The 18677-nt window shown below is 36.8% G+C and overlaps 2 protein-coding genes across 3 annotated transcripts; one reads left to right on the top strand and one right to left on the bottom strand.

The window, feature by feature from the left end:
* Positions 1–3028: 3028 nt before the first annotated feature.
* On the bottom strand, positions 3029–9124 carry LOC141899485 (putative ATP-dependent RNA helicase DDX52). The gene is made up of 13 exons (XM_074785834.1): positions 8968–9124; positions 8508–8861; positions 7656–7841; positions 7155–7298; positions 6533–6647; positions 5838–5980; positions 5466–5599; positions 5005–5218; positions 4594–4744; positions 3864–3939; positions 3527–3598; positions 3342–3434; positions 3029–3191 (listed from the first exon to the last, which is right to left on the bottom strand). The coding sequence occupies exons 1-13, from the start codon at positions 9052–9054 to the stop codon at positions 3062–3064; spliced, it is 1899 nt and encodes a 632-aa protein (XP_074641935.1). The 5' UTR covers positions 9055–9124; the 3' UTR covers positions 3029–3061.
* A 1518-nt stretch (positions 9125–10642) lies between these two features.
* LOC141900501 (uncharacterized) lies at positions 10643–17191 on the top strand. Of its 2 annotated transcripts, none has more exons than XM_074787420.1 (7): positions 10643–10734; positions 12203–12473; positions 13014–13092; positions 13298–13721; positions 14201–14491; positions 15062–15179; positions 15259–17191. In XM_074787420.1, the coding sequence occupies exons 2-7, from the start codon at positions 12233–12235 to the stop codon at positions 15480–15482; spliced, it is 1377 nt and encodes a 458-aa protein (XP_074643521.1). In that variant the 5' UTR covers positions 10643–10734; positions 12203–12232; the 3' UTR covers positions 15483–17191. The 2 variants fall into 2 exon arrangements, with proteins under 2 accessions (XP_074643521.1, XP_074643522.1); XM_074787421.1 differs by having other exon boundaries at positions 10715–10734; positions 12210–12473.
* The last annotated feature ends 1486 nt before the right edge of the window (positions 17192–18677 follow it).

Raw genomic sequence — 18677 nt, 5'->3', positions numbered from 1 at the left:
CATCAGACTTTCAACGACTGTTATACGAAACAATTAGCTCTTTCTTCATTGATAAACTGAGACCTGAGAACTATTAACACGAAAACCACTAGACCCAGTTCCACAGTTAACATTTCACTCAGTGTAAGGAATCCAACAATAATAGCGAAAAATGATATAAGGTCCCAAAATGTTTCCTCAAGCTAGTAGTTTAGCTCGAGTAAATTTTCATAGAGAATTACAACATTTTTAAACATGTAGAAATTGTTTTCAGGGACAGCAATAAATTTTCAATAGCATCAAAAAACCCCAGCAGGAACAGTGAGGCATTTTCAGGGACTGTCCCTGACAATTAGGAATAGGCAGCTCTAGAGAGTCGAAACATTAAATAACCTACTGGCTCAAGGAAACATTTTGAGACCTGATATTACTTTTTCGTTATTATTGTGGGATTCTCTAAACATTATCATCTCAACATGGATAGCGTTTTATCGTCAATGGTTAATATTTCACCCTGTTACATTTACTGGGCCCAATCTGATTTTCAAGTAGAATTTCAAACTCAAAATAGAATCGAAGCAGTGAGTCTCTCCCACCTATCGGTTTAAATTGACATATCGGTATATATTCTCAATTCTAATTTCCATATCTGTATGAAGACGGTCTCTATATAATTTATATGTTCAACACATTTCATCATTGTTCATTTTAGACATCAAATATGCAGATGACACCATGTATCATAGCCGTCTGAAATAATACAGATCCAAACACTGGCTCTTAACATTATTTCAGATATTTCTATACATATACTATAACGATAGCTTACAATGCATCTATAGATGTCAGAAATATACACAATGAAATAATAAAATAATCATTGAGGAGTAGCTGAATCGAAAAGCCATCAAAGTATCTCGGGTATCAAGACACTAGTTCCACAATCAAAAGATGAAAATATTCAGATCAACAGCTTGCTATAATCATTGAGATCAAAGCAATACAATTCTAGTTCAACGATATAGTGTATCTATTTCTCAGCATTTTTACCTCTGGCATTATTACAGCGTACCACAGCCAGTAGTTAAAGCTAACTTAACGGTAAAACTTGCTCTTTTATCAATGCATTTCATTCGAGTTTGAATATGAAAAGAATTTTTTTTGTTTTTGGATTTATTTCAATCGGTATGACGCCATTAAGAATAGTTTGAACGGAAAATTTCAATGCGAATCCGACAAGTCGTTTGGAATATGAATGACACGACAGACATTGATTGCTCGCAAATAATAATTGCCTCGACTTTAAACCGGCCAGAAAAACAAACCACACAACAATTATAATAGACACAATTGACAGAGTCAACGGAATATAAAACCCAAGTATGAAATAATTTATGTTTGTGTTCTATACGTGGAAGCTTACAGGCAAACAAACAACAGTAAAACCTCTTTAAATAGTTTATGGCAGGTGTAAAATTAAACATTCACTTCAAATAGTGATGCCTGCAATAAATCTAAGTATACGGTCAACTCGTTATTCACGCATACTTTTCCCATTATCGCGTACATGCATGAAAAACATTCTAATACGCATTAGGCAAAATAATCGAGATTCGATGCATTTATGTAAGAATAAAAATTTCTACTCACCCAATTTCGGTTTCGGCCGATTTTTTTGCACGACCGGTCTACTGGAAGAAAAGCTTCGCCCGCTCATATTTTCAGGAAAGTAATCGCTTTGCGCAAAACGACGAAAAGAAATTCTTTCTCTAATTCCAGAACAGTATCAGCCGGTGTTCATTCTTTCTCAGACGCACTATCATTCATTTGGGTATATATGCGTACGTATTCCCGGTCGTTAAATTTCAGTGCGGTTTTATTACTTCAATCGGGAGTCTTAATACTAACACTTAAATGATCACTGGAGTAAGACAGGTTGCCATGTACACGACCGGCCAATCTCTGGCAGTAGAGACACCTAGTGGCCGATCGCTAATCCTTTTAATCCATATCAAATCACTTTTTAATTGACATAGAGAGCAGCGAACGCATGGCTGCTCGAGAAAATCAATGCCGATTGAATTTTTCTATGGCGGGGATTAATCAATTCATTGAACATGTCAGCTGAACACGTTCCTTGTTCCTTGCACGATAAAAATATCTTGACTTTTATACATGTATCAACAATGGCCAATGAATAATCAATTAGCCAAACCTAGAGTTCCGTTAAATTCCAACAATGGATATTTTTTCACTAGCTTTATCCCATATAAAAAAAAATAAAGATTAACGATAACCATTGGATTATTAACTTAACTTGGTCGTATCAGAGTCTATCCCTTAGAATTCCCATTCAGCTTTATGCAGAATTTGAACTACGGGTATTCATGAGATTTTTCATACAAGAAGTAATGAAATAGATGTAATAACACCGGAACAACAGAATATCTCATGAACCTAATATATTCTAATGGTCAAACCAGGTTTAATATGGGTATTCTTCCATCCATTCTTTATATCATTCAGTCATTGCAAATGGTCTACTTTCACATTTACTTCAATCTATTTAGCAAGCAACTTTTTAATTTGGATCACCGTATATACAGTAGAACTCACTCAGTTCGGATTTTTCAATCCGCATTTCCACTTAATTCGGATGAATTTTTGGTACATTACTTAACCTGGAACCATGTATACTATTATTCATAATTAGGAGAAATCTGGCAGTCCCTAGTCATCCGAATTAAGCGAGTTCAATATATCTTTATGTAAACATCATTTCAATACATGAATATTGTTTAACATAACTTTTTTGCCTAGTCTTTCTCACCTATATCAACACATCTTTGATCGCTAGAAACCCTGGAATTGATCCCTTATTTATATACGAGATTACCCCGGGTAACTTTTAATCCTCATTTGATCCGTTCAAAAGAATCACTTCTACCTCTACAGGGGGCACACAACATGTTCTGCCCATGTATTATTCACCGTTGAAATATAAATAGCAGAGAAATCAGTAACGTGACCATTCATATCATTGCAGGCTTTTTATTATTAAAAAACAAATCAATTCCTATATTCAAGTTGTTGATTTCTTAGACATTTTCTTCTTCCTTTTTCGTGTATCAACAGTTGCTGAGGAGCCACTTTTAGAGCTGCTGGATTGAGACTTTTTAATTTGTTTTTTCTTCGAGCGTTCTATACAAGCTCTGAAGAATAGAAAATTTGAAAAGCTTTTTTTTTCAAAAAGAAAATAGTGGCGTATACATTTTTCAGGATATTGAGATTACATGGCAAATCTGAAATAGTCAAGTATTTTGCTTTTTCATTTCTTTTTAATCTAATGCGCAAGCTTTTACCTTTTATAATTCATTTTTTGACGGTCATGCAAGGGCACGGTTGTAATCTCCTCTCTCACTGGAATATTTTTTTCAAGCTTTTTTCGGCCCTCCCTTTAATGAAATGAATAAGTCGGAAATTCAGTTAGCTATTCTTTCAAGATTCTAATTACAACCAAAAATCGGAACCTAAAACCTAAACTTACTTAGATGGTCGCTTTAATTTCAGCATGTAATCAGGTATAGGACACCCAGCACCTTTCATCACATTTGCAATACTGAAAGGAATGATTTTTTATTTCAAAACCTTTGGCTCAACCTCCATCCATTACGCAATGAACCATGATACCTACACACCCATACCTCTGCGATGTAATCACCACAGCTTTGAAAATTAATCAAAATAAGTCTTATATATAATAGCTCAAACATTTTCGAGAATAAAGGAGTATTACCAGATAGAAAGATGAGTAGAAACAAAATCATAATCAAGGTACACGTTATAGGCACAACTGCCATTCATATCATCAAGTGCATACGTACCTTCTGAGATTCAGCGTATCTTGCTCCGTGAAGAATGTTACAGCCTTTCCTTTTCGCCCAGCACGACCAGTTCTACCTGTAAACAGCACACATACCGGTAGTATTTTTTCTCACAAGAAAAAATGTCACTATGGAACAGTCAAACATGGAGAAGTAGAAATGCTACTAGGTAGATGCACCTGTAGTGTAGTACATTATTCACAAATAAAGTTCATACAATCAGATCCCAATTAAAAAGAAAATCTTTACCAATGAAGAAGATATTTCCAAAATACTTCGACCCACTACCATACAACGCCAATGAGGGGACATCATTAACAGTTTTCTATTACCCTATTGCAGGCACTACTCCCATTCTTAGCCCCTTGTGCTTTTAATGCAGTTTTGAGATTTTAAAGGGAAATTTTGAAGACACTTGGATCAATCATCATGTGCTGTTTCATATCCACATCTATCCCCCATTTGGTTCATCGTCGTCAAAAGAAAAATTGGGTCGATCAGTCACAAGCTGGCCATCTGGTAATCTTTTTTGTGCCCAAAATATCACCTATGGCCCATATCTTCTGAATGGTTTGCTTGTTTTCATTGCAATTCGTAAAGGGTGTACTTAGGGAAGGATCTTTTCAATATATGAGTTTCAGGGTATTTGTTCACCAGGAAGCGTTAAATAATGAAATTATCAGATAGTCAAGCATTGTGGTATCCCTGGACCCCTCTAGCCGTTACCTACCTATTCTGTGAATGTAGCTGATCGCTGAAGTCGGGAAATCGTAATTAATGACTAGATTCACTCCTTTAAAATCGATTCCTCTTCCCATCAGATCGGTACAAATCAACACCCATATCGATCCCGACCGAAAACATTTGATAACATTTTCTCTCTGAAAGTGAAAGCGACAAATACATTAGTACCGAATACAGAGCACTATGTCTTCAGTACAGTGAATAGCTTAGGAATGCAAAATACTATAATTCTCCTAGTTTATGAAAATATAAAATATGAATTGTTTTCGGCAAGGGGTTATGAATTTGTCAAAAATACTAATTTTTCAATCATCTTTTATCCTAGCAGCACATTCAACTCACAACGAAGGATAAAGCGGGTTTGCGTTTATTTTTTTTTTTTTCAGGAAAAACTGACCTGTTGCTGCGTGCGATCGGCGTGGATTACGTCGACATTGATGCCGTCGTAAATCAACTCGTGAAACAACTCTTTCGCTCGATCCTTCGACTGTACGAATATCAACACGGGAGGCGTGAGACCCGTTCGAACGATATCCCTCACCGCAATCATCTTCCCGGATTCGCTGCCGACGAACAGTAACTGCTGTTCAATTGTTTTCGTAGCCGAATTCCTGGAAACAACGGAGAAAGTGCGGTTAGTTCGATTTGCTCGCGATTTTTAGACCGTTCGCAGAACCAGCGTAAGCATCTTCATACCCATCCTCCCTCGGCAGAGATTCGAACCTGATGACATCGCTATAGACTCAGTCACAACACGAAACGCAGGGTTTCGTAACCGTGGCAGTCTCGATGCCATCAGGTTCGAATCCCTGCAGGGGAGGATGCTTCATTTCGAAGGAAATTTCCGAGCACGCATACCTGGCACCGATGTACACCGAGACAAGATTATCCAAATTCAACTTGCACCATTGTTCAACATCATGGGCAAACGTTGCGCTGAACATTCCACGTCTTACATTAGTTGAGTCACACGCCTTGTATATTTCAGCTAACTACAAATATATGTAGTAACACATAGATACAGTCTTCACATGATGAGATAAGCAGTCAACGCATTGTTTATTGAGAAATATACTCTTTATGATGAAAACTTGATGGTTACACATTTTTGCTGGCTATCGATCTTAAAATAGTTTGTTTTGATTAGGCAACATTCATCCAGTGAAATAACTGTTATCATTTATATCATTACCAATGATATTTCCCTGCCAATTATATATGATGACAAACCTGATCGCGAAATCCAGTTTTTCCTTCTTCGAATAATTTGTCGGATTCATCGACGATCAACCACTCGACGCTATTGAGTTTGATGGCCGGCGGCTCCTGTTTTATCAGGTACAATAGTCTATTCGGAGTTGTCACCAAGATATCTACAAATTAGGCGCATATTGCACTAATCAAAATGTAACCTTCTTTTTTAGCCTTTCAGTGCATCTACACCGCAGTGCAGTGCATAAATCGGTGATGGACTTTGCTAGTTACGCTGCATTGCGGTGTATTGATGTTAGAAGTTATTAGACTTTATCTCCATTGCAAGATGGCAACACCCGACATAGTGAAATATTAGTAACTAACAATACACCACACCGGGGTGTAGACTCACTAAAGCGGTATGTCTGTTATCACAAGTACATAGACATCCTCTTGATGTATTTTTGCTGTTATTCAACACACTGGGGTGGAATTTTTTAAAATTTGAAAACCAGTACAAAGAAATACTTAATTACAGTAAAATGTGTTTTTTTGTTGTATATTGATAACTGTGGATTCCACTGGAATCACTGACAAAATAACAAACACTTCTTTATTGGCAAATGAGATATCATGTTAGTAGAGACAAGGGTTTGTACTAAGGTAGTTGACACCAAACATATCGAGAATATTGATAATAACTTAGCAGCTTTGACGAATCATTCACTCACCCAATTTCAATCCAGCTTTTGAGCTTAACTTCTTGATAGTCGCTTCAGTTGCTTTTTCGATGAAATGCACGCGAATTCCACGACCTTCTGCCAACCTGCAGCATTCTCTGTATGTCTGAAATATCAGGTTTTCAGTATTCACGACAACAAATTAAAACTTTGTCTCCATGAGATAAGTCATTGATAATCACAATACCGATAAGACAACTTTTACCCGAGAAATTGCTACTCATCTAAGCAAAATGTAGTTTCATACAACAAACTCCGAACTAACCCGAAGAATTCTAGCAAATTGATTCAATCTCTCACGAGCATTTCGAGTAAAACATCAGCATATTAACAGCGTATTTTTACCAAAAATCTAAAATCTTATTCTTGCTATTGATGAGCTTAAAATCAAGTGCTTGTAATTTAGTAATTTTTATATATAGTAAATCTGAAGCTCTATCAATTGTACGTATTTCACCTGATGATGAGGGGATATGATCTCGAAAATATCATGTAAATATAATGAAGTTTATACTCATTAGAAAATGAGATTTGTATTGTTATCGCTTTTAAGGATTTTCAGCTACCTGAACTTTCTTTATACAAAATGTTCTATACAAAATGTTCTAGTTACCTGTTGAGCTAACTCTCGAGTTGGGGCCAGTAAAAGAGCCCGAAAACCCACATTCCTCGGTTCCTTCAGGTGATGTATTATAGGGATCAGAAATGCAGCCGTCTTACCAGAACCAGTCGGTGCGCACGCCAATATTTCCCGATGCTAGAAATGTTCACAAAATGAATGCAAAAAATTTAGAAATTTTACGATACAGCGATAATGACAATTTCATCTCTTGTAAAGGCGTAGAGCCATTCTTATCATAGGGCTTCATACAACTGATAAAATAGTAATAACTATAAAGCATACATAATGAATCAATAATAGGAATTGACAGATTGTTCCAGAGGGCAGAAGCCACAAATTCAAAAGCTAAAGCTTCGAGTTGACTAGAACAATGACAGTAAATAGGAATATGTTGTTTCATGACATGACATGAAGTGATCTTGCCATCACATTTGGTGAAATGAGACTGTTCTGTTTCGCTATAAAGCTTCTGTTTAAGAAATATCAACTTACCGTCATCATAACAGGAATAGCTTGCATTTGAATAGGGGTGGGTTTGGTGTAACCGGCAGATTTGATATTTTCGATGATTTTCGGATGAAGATTATACACCGACTGTAACTGGTTGAACGACTCAACAGGATCTGGAATGTCTGTTCCGTAAATGTGAATGTGATTCTGATTACGACAATGATTCACCTAAAACAGAAATAGAATAGCATCAATAATCAACATAGCCATGAGTCACAGGCAGCTAGTAATTTTGTTTACAGCTACATAACTTTCAAAAGGCAAGTTCAAGGGTAGGGCTTTCTAAATTCTATTTTATTTTTGTCTGGGATCGGTATTTATGATATTTCTCTTAATCGTTTGAACACACAGCGCCTATCTCAAATTGGTCTGAGTAAGCCATCACACTTAAATCCATTTTACACTGTACTAAAGGATAGCCAAGTGACCCAACAGCCATGGTTCATAATCATCTTACAGTAAGCCAAATTTAGGCGCATAGCTTAACATTTAAGTTTAGGGGTTCAAGTTCCAGTTAGTGACTGCAGTTTACATCGTTTATGGTCCTGACCTTTACCAATGAGTAGGTGAACTAAACTGCAGTCTTACTTACTTACGAATGCTTATCTAGGGTATGACTAGCTAGTTACCTAATCGTTGGTGGTAAGCTTTTTATAATCGGATGGGCTTATACCAACGAATACCAATAAATATGTGGTTTGTGAAAATATCCGATCGTGAAACTAAACCACAGACAGGTTACTGACTAGGGTATGACATTCTAACTTTTTAACGGCCGGATACTTATTTCAGGGTATTGATGATAAAGCAATAATTCAATCAATGAAAAATTACCTTCTCCTGTTTGATATATGCCGTTTTCTCACGAGCACTCATTCGTCCCGATTTCTTTTTCATTTTGTCTTTGGTCGCCTTCGTAGATTTGATATTGCCGAGTATTTCTAATTCTTCCTCATCTTCTGATTCATCTTCTTCACTCAAATCATCTTCATCATCATCATCATCATCATCATCATCATCATCATCATCGTCATTATCATCGGTGTGAGTAAATTTCATTCTCTTCTCCATTGGTTCATGTACTTCATCATCATCATCTGCAGTCAGTTCGGAAGAGCTTCTATTTTGGGCGAAGAAATCCAAATGCTTTTTCTTTTCTGTGTTTGTAGTAGTCGATTTTGAAACAAGCTGCAATTAAAATTGGTAGCCAGGCAAAATGCCAAGTGTGTCACCATTTAAAGGTTTGGGCACAGACTACGCAAAGCCTGTTTGGCAAATAGCATTTCAAACTTACATTCAGTTTTTCGGCATCATTCTGGAATTTTTTCAGGTTAAATTTTGCACCTCGGCCGAGCTTCCTAAACAAACCCAAACCGTCCATAATCTATGTGTCTCGATCAAAGAAAAGTATGTTTTAGAAGAATTTTTTACGACGGATCACACATGTTCAAAATGCGGTTAGGTCTAAAGTACGGAAACGGCCTCGGCAGAAGAATATGCGGACAACGGCTTCGGTATGGCTCTCCTTTTGTATTTTCCTGGTATTCAGACTAAAACCTAGTTAGTTACCTAATCGTTGGTGGTAAGCTTTTTATAATCGGATGGGCTTATACTTGTGGTTTGTGAAAATATCCGATTGTGAAACTAAACCACAGACAGGTTACTGACTAACTAAAACCGTACTATTACTGTTTTCCAGTGACGTCCCTAGAGTATTCTTCTCTGAATTTATTCTCTAGGCTGGTGACAATGCAGTCAAGATAAAAAAGATTTGATAGTTGACTCCAAGAGAAATCTTCCAAACCATCATATCTCAAATCAAATGCCCAAACCACCAAACCAGAATATAAAGAATCAATGTCTCAGCTAGTTTACTAAACATTTATTTTGATCAATCAATTAAAGAAACAATTAATATCTACAAACATCACTATCAATGTCACACTATGATGGCAAAATCCGATGAAATTCACTCAATTTGGAATAAACGTGTCAGCCGGTGGTTTTTCCAAATATGGCCCATTCTGCGATTTGAGTTTCTCTTGTAAAATGACGTAGCGTTCTTTCTAAAATGGAAGAATATAAAAGAAAAACGTTAAATAATATCCAGACATTCACAAAACAAATCTTAATATCCTGAACGTAGCCTATCTGCAGGGTCAAATGTCACACACATCAATTATTCCAAACATAGTTCTAAAAGTTTCATCTATATTTTCCTACCTGTTTTCTCTTAGTGACACATTCGAGGAAATCTTCAAACAGTTCTTTGCATTCCTCATTCATTTTCATTCGGTGAATACCAACTTGGCTAGCACATCTAAAACACATGAAAAAAACATCTCTTTTATGCTAGGCCTACCAGGCTGAAAAAAAAAACTGGTTAATGCTTCCCAAAGCAAAAATGTTCTTTTTACACAAGAAATCTATTGAATTTAATTGTTTTAGTTTTTAATTTGGTAATATGATAATCTAAATATAGTTCTCAAAGGTACTGTAACGTTGGTTATGTTGTACCTCTAACTACTGTAAAATTAATCTTCTTAGTCTTAGAAGAAAATAATTTACTTGTAATAATCCATTTCAAAACCAGCGCAACGTTTATTCCTCTGTGCAGTGAACAGATGTTCGGTATATCTTGTCAACGGGGTGTCAATCAGTGGTGGCTTCATAATTGCTGTAAATAATAAATATCGTAAATTCCTAACAGTTTAAACACAGACTATCAGTAACCCGGAAGTAACATTTTTACGATTTACAACACAAATTATGCGCTTGATCACGGTGCAATTATACTTAAACTTAAATCAACGGATAGAATTGGCATCTAAGTTTGATAAGCCGATGAAAAAGTGCTTACATTGTATAAGAAAACTCCGTAATCAACGATTATTGTGCGATATAGTGGATAACTTGTTGACCGTGACCTTCTCTCAATGCCGCCACCTATCGTCGATACTTTTAGTTACGGATGAATGGTTATATTGACGCGTTGACGTTCCTGAACTCACCTGATGACGTTCCGATGATGTACTAATTACCATGAATTTATCGTAATTAGGTAGGATAATCCCCGGTTAAATCATAAATAGGCCGCTCAATTTATCCTATTAGGCCTACGGAACGGAATACTCCCGTAATTCGTATTTATGGTGGCTGATCCCTGTTAAATAAATATTTCATTCCACCATATTCCAGGGAATAGGCCTAATTTTTAGGCCTATCGACCCTATAATCGGATTGAATATTAAGCGTCATTTATTTCACAGAAAATCTAAGAAATAGTAAAATCAGGGGATAAGAAATTTACAAATTCAAAACAGCAGAAAAATTAAAGAGTTTTTTTCCATATGGGCCGTTTTCAAAAAAGGGAAAGTAATAAGTGGTGAGGAAAGATGGGAGAGAAAAGAAGGAAACAAAAGAGCTTTTTGAGAGAAAATAGTTTGGCGTAAGAAATAGGCTATTTGAATAATGAAAGGATGCGTAGTTCAGTGGCATTGGAACTGCAGTCGAAAGCTGCGGCAATAGAATAGTTTGCTGAATGAGTGACGCTTTTTTTTTCTTTGAACAGCATGTTTTTGACAAAATTTAACTAAATTCGCTGTGGCAGCATATCATGGATTTATTTGTTGCCGCGGCAAATTTATGATGTCATCAATGCTGGTAGGCCAATTAAAGCGCCTGTCAATGGATTGTATAGTCCCCTTGGCCTTAGTCACACGCTCTGACCTTTTGATTTAGGCCTAATTACACTAGGCATGGACATATTTCCGTTATAACTTGCAGTATTCAGTTTGATTACTCCAAATGTAGGCCTATAGGCTATGTACTGGGAAGTGCATGGGTGTCAATAGCGTGGAATATTAGTGTCCATCCCAGTAGTACATTTCCATGATGGTTACTATAGTCTAGTTCAACACAATTGGGCGACTGTTTATTTTCATGGTGATTTTGCTCCATTTCCCTGATTGCTCACAGGATATATATCTGCATGCAGTGATTCACTTTCAGCGCCTGGCAGAGCTGGCTAATTAATAATTTTGAAAGGGCATGAAAGAATATGTAAAGAAATACCAAATAGAAATGTGAAATAGTATTTTGTTTTGTTTTTTAGCAGAAATGAATGGAAATTTAACTTCTACTTTCAAAAATATTTATTTGACCTACGCATCTGACGGCCCACAATCAGATATTAGTCAGCATTTTATTTAGGGCCTATATCAATCAAAATATTTGCAAAAAATATGGAGGAGAAAAGGATGATGTTGATGACAACAATGTTCAGATCCGGACACATAGAGGCCTTAGGCCTTAAAAGATATTGTTAGGGGTAGAGAACCAAAAGTTGGCGTGATTTGAGGACTATTGCCAATAATTGGATTCAGGATGGGATACTTTGCTGACCCACTATAGTTGATAAAAATTATATTTTCTCGATAAGGCTTGAAGTAGATTAGGGTAGATTAGATTTGGAATTAGTAAGACAAGGTTAAGAATGTTATGTATAAACCTATTCGTCTTATTTTCAGTCTATAGTTCTGTGTACCGCGGGGGGAAGTATGAAAAACGTCGTGAATGGTTTCGACCGCAAAGTTCCATTCCGTAGAAATCGCGACGACGACGATGACGTGATTAAGAGGAAACGTCGCCGATCTACCTCGTCCTCCTCGCCGTCAGACGTCATGTATCTGCCTCTCAGACGTTATTTCAGCTCTAACCGCGATTATTATCTCGTTATTCTATTCACCTTGCTCGCGTTGATGTACCTCGCCTATTCGTTCGTCGTTGCAAAGTCCGCTGGTAAGGGATTACTCGAATGACTCTTTTTTTTTTAGAAATTAGGCATTTACCGAAGTAGAAATTGAGTTACGGATATATCTAAGTGATGCAGATCCTTCCTCGAAATTTTTCTCCTTCTTTACTCCTTGAGAACTCCTTCCTTATATCCAGGAATGACCAATCCGTAGCGACCCTGAAAAGGTTTTATTGAACACGAAGATCCACGAAAAATTTCGATTATTGTCAGTCATTTATGAACACAGCCATTGATGAAGCGCACTGTCCATCTTAAAGTTAATATAAAATTCCACCTCAGTCCGAAATGTTTTCTTCAGCTAATATTTAACGTTTCGACAATACCACATTATTGAAATGTTGAAGTCTTAGATGAGTATTCCTTAAGTCTCTATTCTATTAGTCAGGCCTGACGGTTTTTGAAAATTCGGTAAAAGCTGATAGATATTTGCCAAAATAAAGCTTGGTAAGCGTAGTCTTAGTAGACAAAAAGCATCAATTTCTGTAAGTTTTAATCTAACTAAATGTAAATGAATGACTTTTCAGGATCCTCCTCTCTGGTTCTGTCAGCTGAATTCATATTGTTTGAAAGGACATCTGGCGGCTATCTAAGTGTCCAACCTCAGTAAGTTCCTTTTGAAATAATCAATTCTGAGTTCTGACCAACTGAAATTGAAATTAAATTACCATAATGCAAGATATTACCATTAGGTCGATGTCATTTCTTTCAAAATGTATGTTTTTATACCCGAATCTGCCTTAACAAGGTTCTACTGTGCTTTTTGCATCGTGGATATAATGTATAGTCTTGCTCATGTTTTTTTTTTCAGATTTCCTCTACCAAATGGAGCACGAGTGAAAGTGATACTCAGCGATCCAAACATCATCGACACGATCGAAACGTTCGTTATTCCCGAATTTTCCACCAAGTCCATATTTCTGCCGCTGCAATCGAAAGGAAAAGCCGGCCTGTGCACGATCACGTTCAAATCGAAGGAAAAAGATCTAGACGATCTCTATAAACTTCACGTCAACGTGAAAGTCGTGCAGAACATCTATCTCGGCTATCTCAGTATTTGTATCGGCTGGGCGTATTTCCTGAGTTGGAGTATCTCCTATTATCCGCAGGTTTACAAGAACTGGAAGCGCCGCAGTGTGGTCGGACTTAGTTTCGACTACTTGTTGTTGAATATAATCGGACATGTTTGTTACTGTATATTTAACTCGTTCTTGTACTGGAATTCTTATATCCAAGTAAGTTCCGCGCGGTCAAATCGATTGAAGAGTTTTCAAACGGTCAACTATAAGCTATGCCTGTAGCTATGTCTGTAGCTGATCCTATGGCTAAAAAATTCACCTTGTTTCTCATAACTGGCACTTTCGTAAACTAGTTCATTTCTTTAAATGCCAGGTTTCAAGAGCAAAGATGTAGATCATGACAATTCTATGCATGTAGTGACTTTCAAGGTCATTGCATATGTTCACCAGGTATTGAATGGTGAAATTACTTAGTATTTCCATTTGCATATTGATCTGTGTATATATTTTGCTACCACATTCAATTGCAGCGCAGTAGCTCATGAGTTTCAAGAGTTGAACTTGTCAGATTGTTGAGCATCACTTTCTTAGTGGTGTCCCTGTACCCCTAATTAATATTCATTATGCTTATAACGGTGATAGAGATTAGAATTTGAGTTAGAGTTCTAACCGTGTGAAATTGTCACATCTTTCAGAGGGCTTACTTCAAAATGAACCCGAAGAGTGAAATTCCAGTACAGGCCAATGACAATTTCTTCTCCATACACGCCGTCATGTTGACGTCAACGATGATTTTACAGTGTTTTCTTTTTGATCGCGGAGATCAACGTATTTCTTTGTCGTTCATGGTGCTAGCCGCAGGAATGATCCTTATAGTGTTCAGTGGGTTGTTGTCGGCGCTGACGAAAAATATCACCTGGTTGGCCTACCTTTATCTGTTATCCTACGTGAAAGTGGGTATTACTCCACTGAAGTATATACCGCAGGTAGGATGCATTATTACACACATTACATTGTATATCAATCTACTGCCTCGAACCTCACACCTAAAAGATTCTGTTTCGCTCCCGGCAGGTGTAGTGGGTCTGTATGGGACACTCAATCTAAAAATCAAACGAAATTTACCAGCCAAATAAATAACAGGGAAATTCCCTATTTTAAGATTAAAAAAAAGATTCACCATGAAGGATGATTAGTTTTTGATAGTTCAGTGATGTTATGATTTTGAATGTTCGTGGGCCAGTTGCTGAAAAGTTGGTAAGAGTTAACCAGTTCGATAGTTGACATAGTGACAATTGAAAGTTCATTGTTACTACGATATTAATCCGCCGTTTATCTTTAACTTTCTTTTGAGCCACTGCAGCCCCTGGAGTTTGTCTTTTTGTCTATTCCTTTTCAATCATAAATGAACACACTGATTCTGTGTGATCAAAAATTAATTAGATTTAAAACATCTTAAGGTGTGGGTCTAGGCTGCTAATTGAAATTTCAATGATCAACTGAAAATAGATAAGCGTTCCTCGCTTATAAGCTTTCTTACTATATTCTCATTCCAGGCTTATTTAAACTTCATACGTCAAAGTACAGAGGGCTTCGCTATTAGCGGAGTTTTTCTCGATTTCTCCGGCAGTGTACTTAGCCTTTTGCAATGTACAATAGACGCCTATAACAGTGGTTAGTATGTTTGTTTTCAGTCCATCGTAGAATTTAGTTCAATCGATTTTCACGTGTTTTTCTTCCTCACATTTTTCAGATGACTGGAATTTATTGTTCGGTAATCCAGGGAAGTTAGGTTTGGCTGTGATAGGAATGTGTTTCAATGTTGTATTCATTACTCAGTGTTACTTGTATAAAGGTCAAGCTCCGCGATTCCGCAAGAACAGTACAAACAAATCAAATGAACAAAAGTTGGATGTAATCGCCAATGATTTGAAATTGTTTCCGAATAAAACTCGCAACATTGTCCATGTTATATAAAAGAGAATAGATAGTAAGTTTAAAATCCACTACATACAAATTTAAAAAATGACAAGTGATTACAATTTATTACTCAAAAATAGAGGCCACACCACCTGGGCCCAGTTTCACGGAAAGGTTAAACTCAAATTTTTGGTATGATTGCAATTGGTTACCTCATTTTTTCAATGAGGACAACAATTCAAACTGGACCATTTTAAGCTTAAGTTGGCAGTTCATAGTATTTATAATAGAAATAAAGGATTGTCCATAGGTTGTTGAACAACGCTACGTTTTGAAAGTCAACAATCCCCCCCCCAACTGGTTTTAGGTTTTATAGATGGGGCCGTATCCAGGGCGACTTGTGAGACTTGTACAAGTCCATCAAAATTTTTGAGTGCCCTTTTCTATTTTGTCGAACACCTAATTTACCGGTACCTTTGTGGATATGAAGGTGCCCGCTTGGGATGTGACAAGTCCTTCAAAATTAGCCTCTGGATACACCCCACTTTATAGACCGGTGTAACGTACCTTTAACCCAGGGGCTAACTAAGTTGAAAATGAATGAAGTTAGCCCCCGGGTTAAAGGTAATAACGGTCTATAAAACCGGGCCCTGGGTATTGACTTATACACTAGGGATATCTAAATGTTGGAATGGAAGTGCATGTACTTGTTTTTTCATTTACTTCAATCAAACCCTCGTTGATCAGATCCGATTCGGGTGGAGTCTACTGTACATCGATATCTTTTTTCTTGTGTTCAGATGCTTCCACTTTTAATGAATATATGTTTTAAGATTGTATCTTGAAAAGATCCTACATTCCATCCATTTCAAATGATTCAACATACATTTGTCATACAAGTAGTTTTCTCTCCCCACAGATTTATAGTGTGGGACCAGTCTCTGTCTCTCTTGTTCAGTATCCTGTCTAATTGTCTAAACCCTGACAGGTGGTTGATTTATTTGTTGAACTAGTGCAATGCAAATTATCTAATCATATTTTATTCGTGTATGTTTATTTTGATGCGCTTAACCAGAAACAACGAAATACGTATTGGATTTCAGGGTCGAGCACATTACAAATATCAATTGGCCGATTTTCATTGATAAATCGTTTATGTAATTTTAAAGCCCAACGCACACGGCACCGAAAAAACTTTTTTCCTCGTGAAAAGAACCTTTTTCGATGTTTTTTGCTATGCCGTGTGCGGGGGAGGCAAAACACAAAACGCCGAACTGAAAAACGTTTTTCGCGAAACAAGCACTGCTTGATTTGCGAAAAACGTTTTGTGTAGTCGAAAACGTTTTTCGTCCCGTGTGCGTTGAACGTTTTATCGTTTGCGGGCAAAACGTTTTACGAAAAACGTTTTGTGAAAACGTGTTTTCTGTTTCGGCGAAACAAATGTTTCCCCGTGTGCGTTGGGCTTAAGTGGTGTAATAGGCATTTGGTATTTCTAAAATGTTTATATGTTACTTACTAATAAGTAAAATGTTTGTAAGAGTTAACTTAGGCTTCTTCAGTTGCCGATTTCGTCAAAAACGATTTTACATGTGCTTTCCAATCGAAGTTAACAAAATGATGTTGGCTTGTCGTTCTCTGTAATAATCAAGTGCACTCGGTGTGTTCGTTGCATATTATCATGCGTTTTGTTCGTTTTAGATACAAATTTTATTTGATCGGATGTCCAGCTAATACGACGTGATAATGTCATTTTTTTATAGAAAATAAACGAGAACGTTTCGATGAAGATATATTATAATTTCTTGATTTTTTTCCGGATTATTAGGGTAGAATACGAATCAAGTAAACAAAGGACGCACGTAATCGGCTGTTTTCAGTGAGGCCTTTGGCAAGGGCGGATCCACGGGGGGACTAGTCCCCACTAAATCTTTTTAAGGTTCCCACACAATGTTGAGGAAAATTCTTTTTCATAAAATAAATTTCATTAATAAAAATTCAATAATCTCATTTATAAAGAAATATGTATTAATCCTTCATGACAGCCATCAAATAGCCTCGGAGAAGACCCGAATTTTATTGAGGAGACAAGACCCCTTCGACCGGCCTTTGGCGCTTGCCACGTCGGTGTGCCCTTCACGATTAATTTTGTGCCTTTCAGTACCCGGGTCCATCACAGGATCAACTGATTGTTCAACATAACTCCCGCCCTCCTGGTCATGCACTGTGTAAGATTATGGAAAGTTTAAAAATACCGAACATTTCTCTTATTTTCTATCATATAGCATCGTTTATTGTCGTATTTTCGTTATTATACAGCATTGTCTAGTCACCTACTTCACAACAGTTCTATTTACACGTACGCATAAAATCGTTTTGGCTATTAATAAATGTATTATTACACAACGTTACAAGCAAAAACAGCAGCAAATATTTCATATAAAAAGCAGTAAATTAAATATCGCAAAGGAACATTAAATATTCATTTGGCCGCGCGTATTTACAACATTATTGAAAGTCGATTGTACAAAATTTTTTCGATTCTCTTGAAATGAAAAAAAAAATCACTTTAAGTCGGCGTTAGGGGATCCGGTATACCACTGGTATGCGTCGCCGAGCGCTTAACGTAATTTTCAACTCGACGACCTTCTATATAGCGTCCCTCCAATACACCACGAGAGCCCCAAAAATCCTAAAATTCCATATAATACTGTGTAACATCCTCTGAATTTAATACAAAGTGAATCCCCATAATGCGCACGCCTCTGGCGCTTCTGATGACTCGCAATACCCATGGAGTAATTATTCAATACTCGAAGCAATAGCAGATAGCTTCATACCGAGTTGTGAAACAGGTTTGAGATGGGTTTTTTTCTGAGACGTAGAACTGGAAGCTATTCAAGGGCAATACTAAAACCAAATTCAATCTTGAACTGAAATGCGGAAGACGTTTATGTTTTACGTTTAGCAAAATGACAGCGCCCGTTATTGAAGCAGATGAAAAATCCATCTTATAGACAGAGAAAAGATTATTGTATATTGAAAAATGCTACTAAATCTACAATAGAGAAAAACAGTATAGATAGAAAATGTCTAAGCCTTCACAGTACACCGGTTCGACCATTGATAACGGAGGCTTTTCTTCTTCATTCGAATAGCCTTTAGAAATGAGTAGGAGTTGATAATAATGTTTCTGTAGAAAGGAATTTACCATTTCGAACCCGATTATTTCCGATTCATAAAATGAAAATCTTT

This window comes from Tubulanus polymorphus, chromosome 2 (assembly GCF_964204645.1).
Source record: "Tubulanus polymorphus chromosome 2, tnTubPoly1.2, whole genome shotgun sequence".
NCBI lineage: Eukaryota > Metazoa > Nemertea > Palaeonemertea > Tubulaniformes > Tubulanidae > Tubulanus > Tubulanus polymorphus.
The sequence above is the reverse complement of the archived record's forward strand: the minus strand, read 5'-3'. Positions and strand labels throughout refer to the sequence as shown.

What these genes read in the sequence shown, in the direction of transcription:
- LOC141900501 (XM_074787420.1), top strand. Translation starts at nt 12,233, where the DNA reads ATGAAAAACGTCGTGAATGGTTTCGACCGCAAAGTTCCATTCCGTAGA. An exon ending in CACTGAAGTATATACCGCAG is followed by an intron (nt 14,492 to 15,061) that starts GTAGGATGCATT and finishes TTCTCATTCCAG; the next exon opens with GCTTATTTAAACTTCATACG. An exon ending in AATAGACGCCTATAACAGTG is followed by an intron (nt 15,180 to 15,258) that starts GTTAGTATGTTT and finishes CACATTTTTCAG; the next exon opens with ATGACTGGAATTTATTGTTC.
- LOC141899485 (XM_074785834.1), bottom strand. Translation starts at nt 9,054, where the DNA reads ATGGACGGTTTGGGTTTGTTTAGGAAGCTCGGCCGAGGTGCAAAATTT. An exon ending in CTATTCCTGTTATGATGACG is followed by an intron (nt 7,299 to 7,655) that starts GTAAGTTGATAT and finishes GAACATTTCTAG; the next exon opens with CATCGGGAAATATTGGCGTG. An exon ending in AAACTGGATTTCGCGATCAG is followed by an intron (nt 5,600 to 5,837) that starts GTTTGTCATCAT and finishes ATATATTTGTAG; the next exon opens with TTAGCTGAAATATACAAGGC.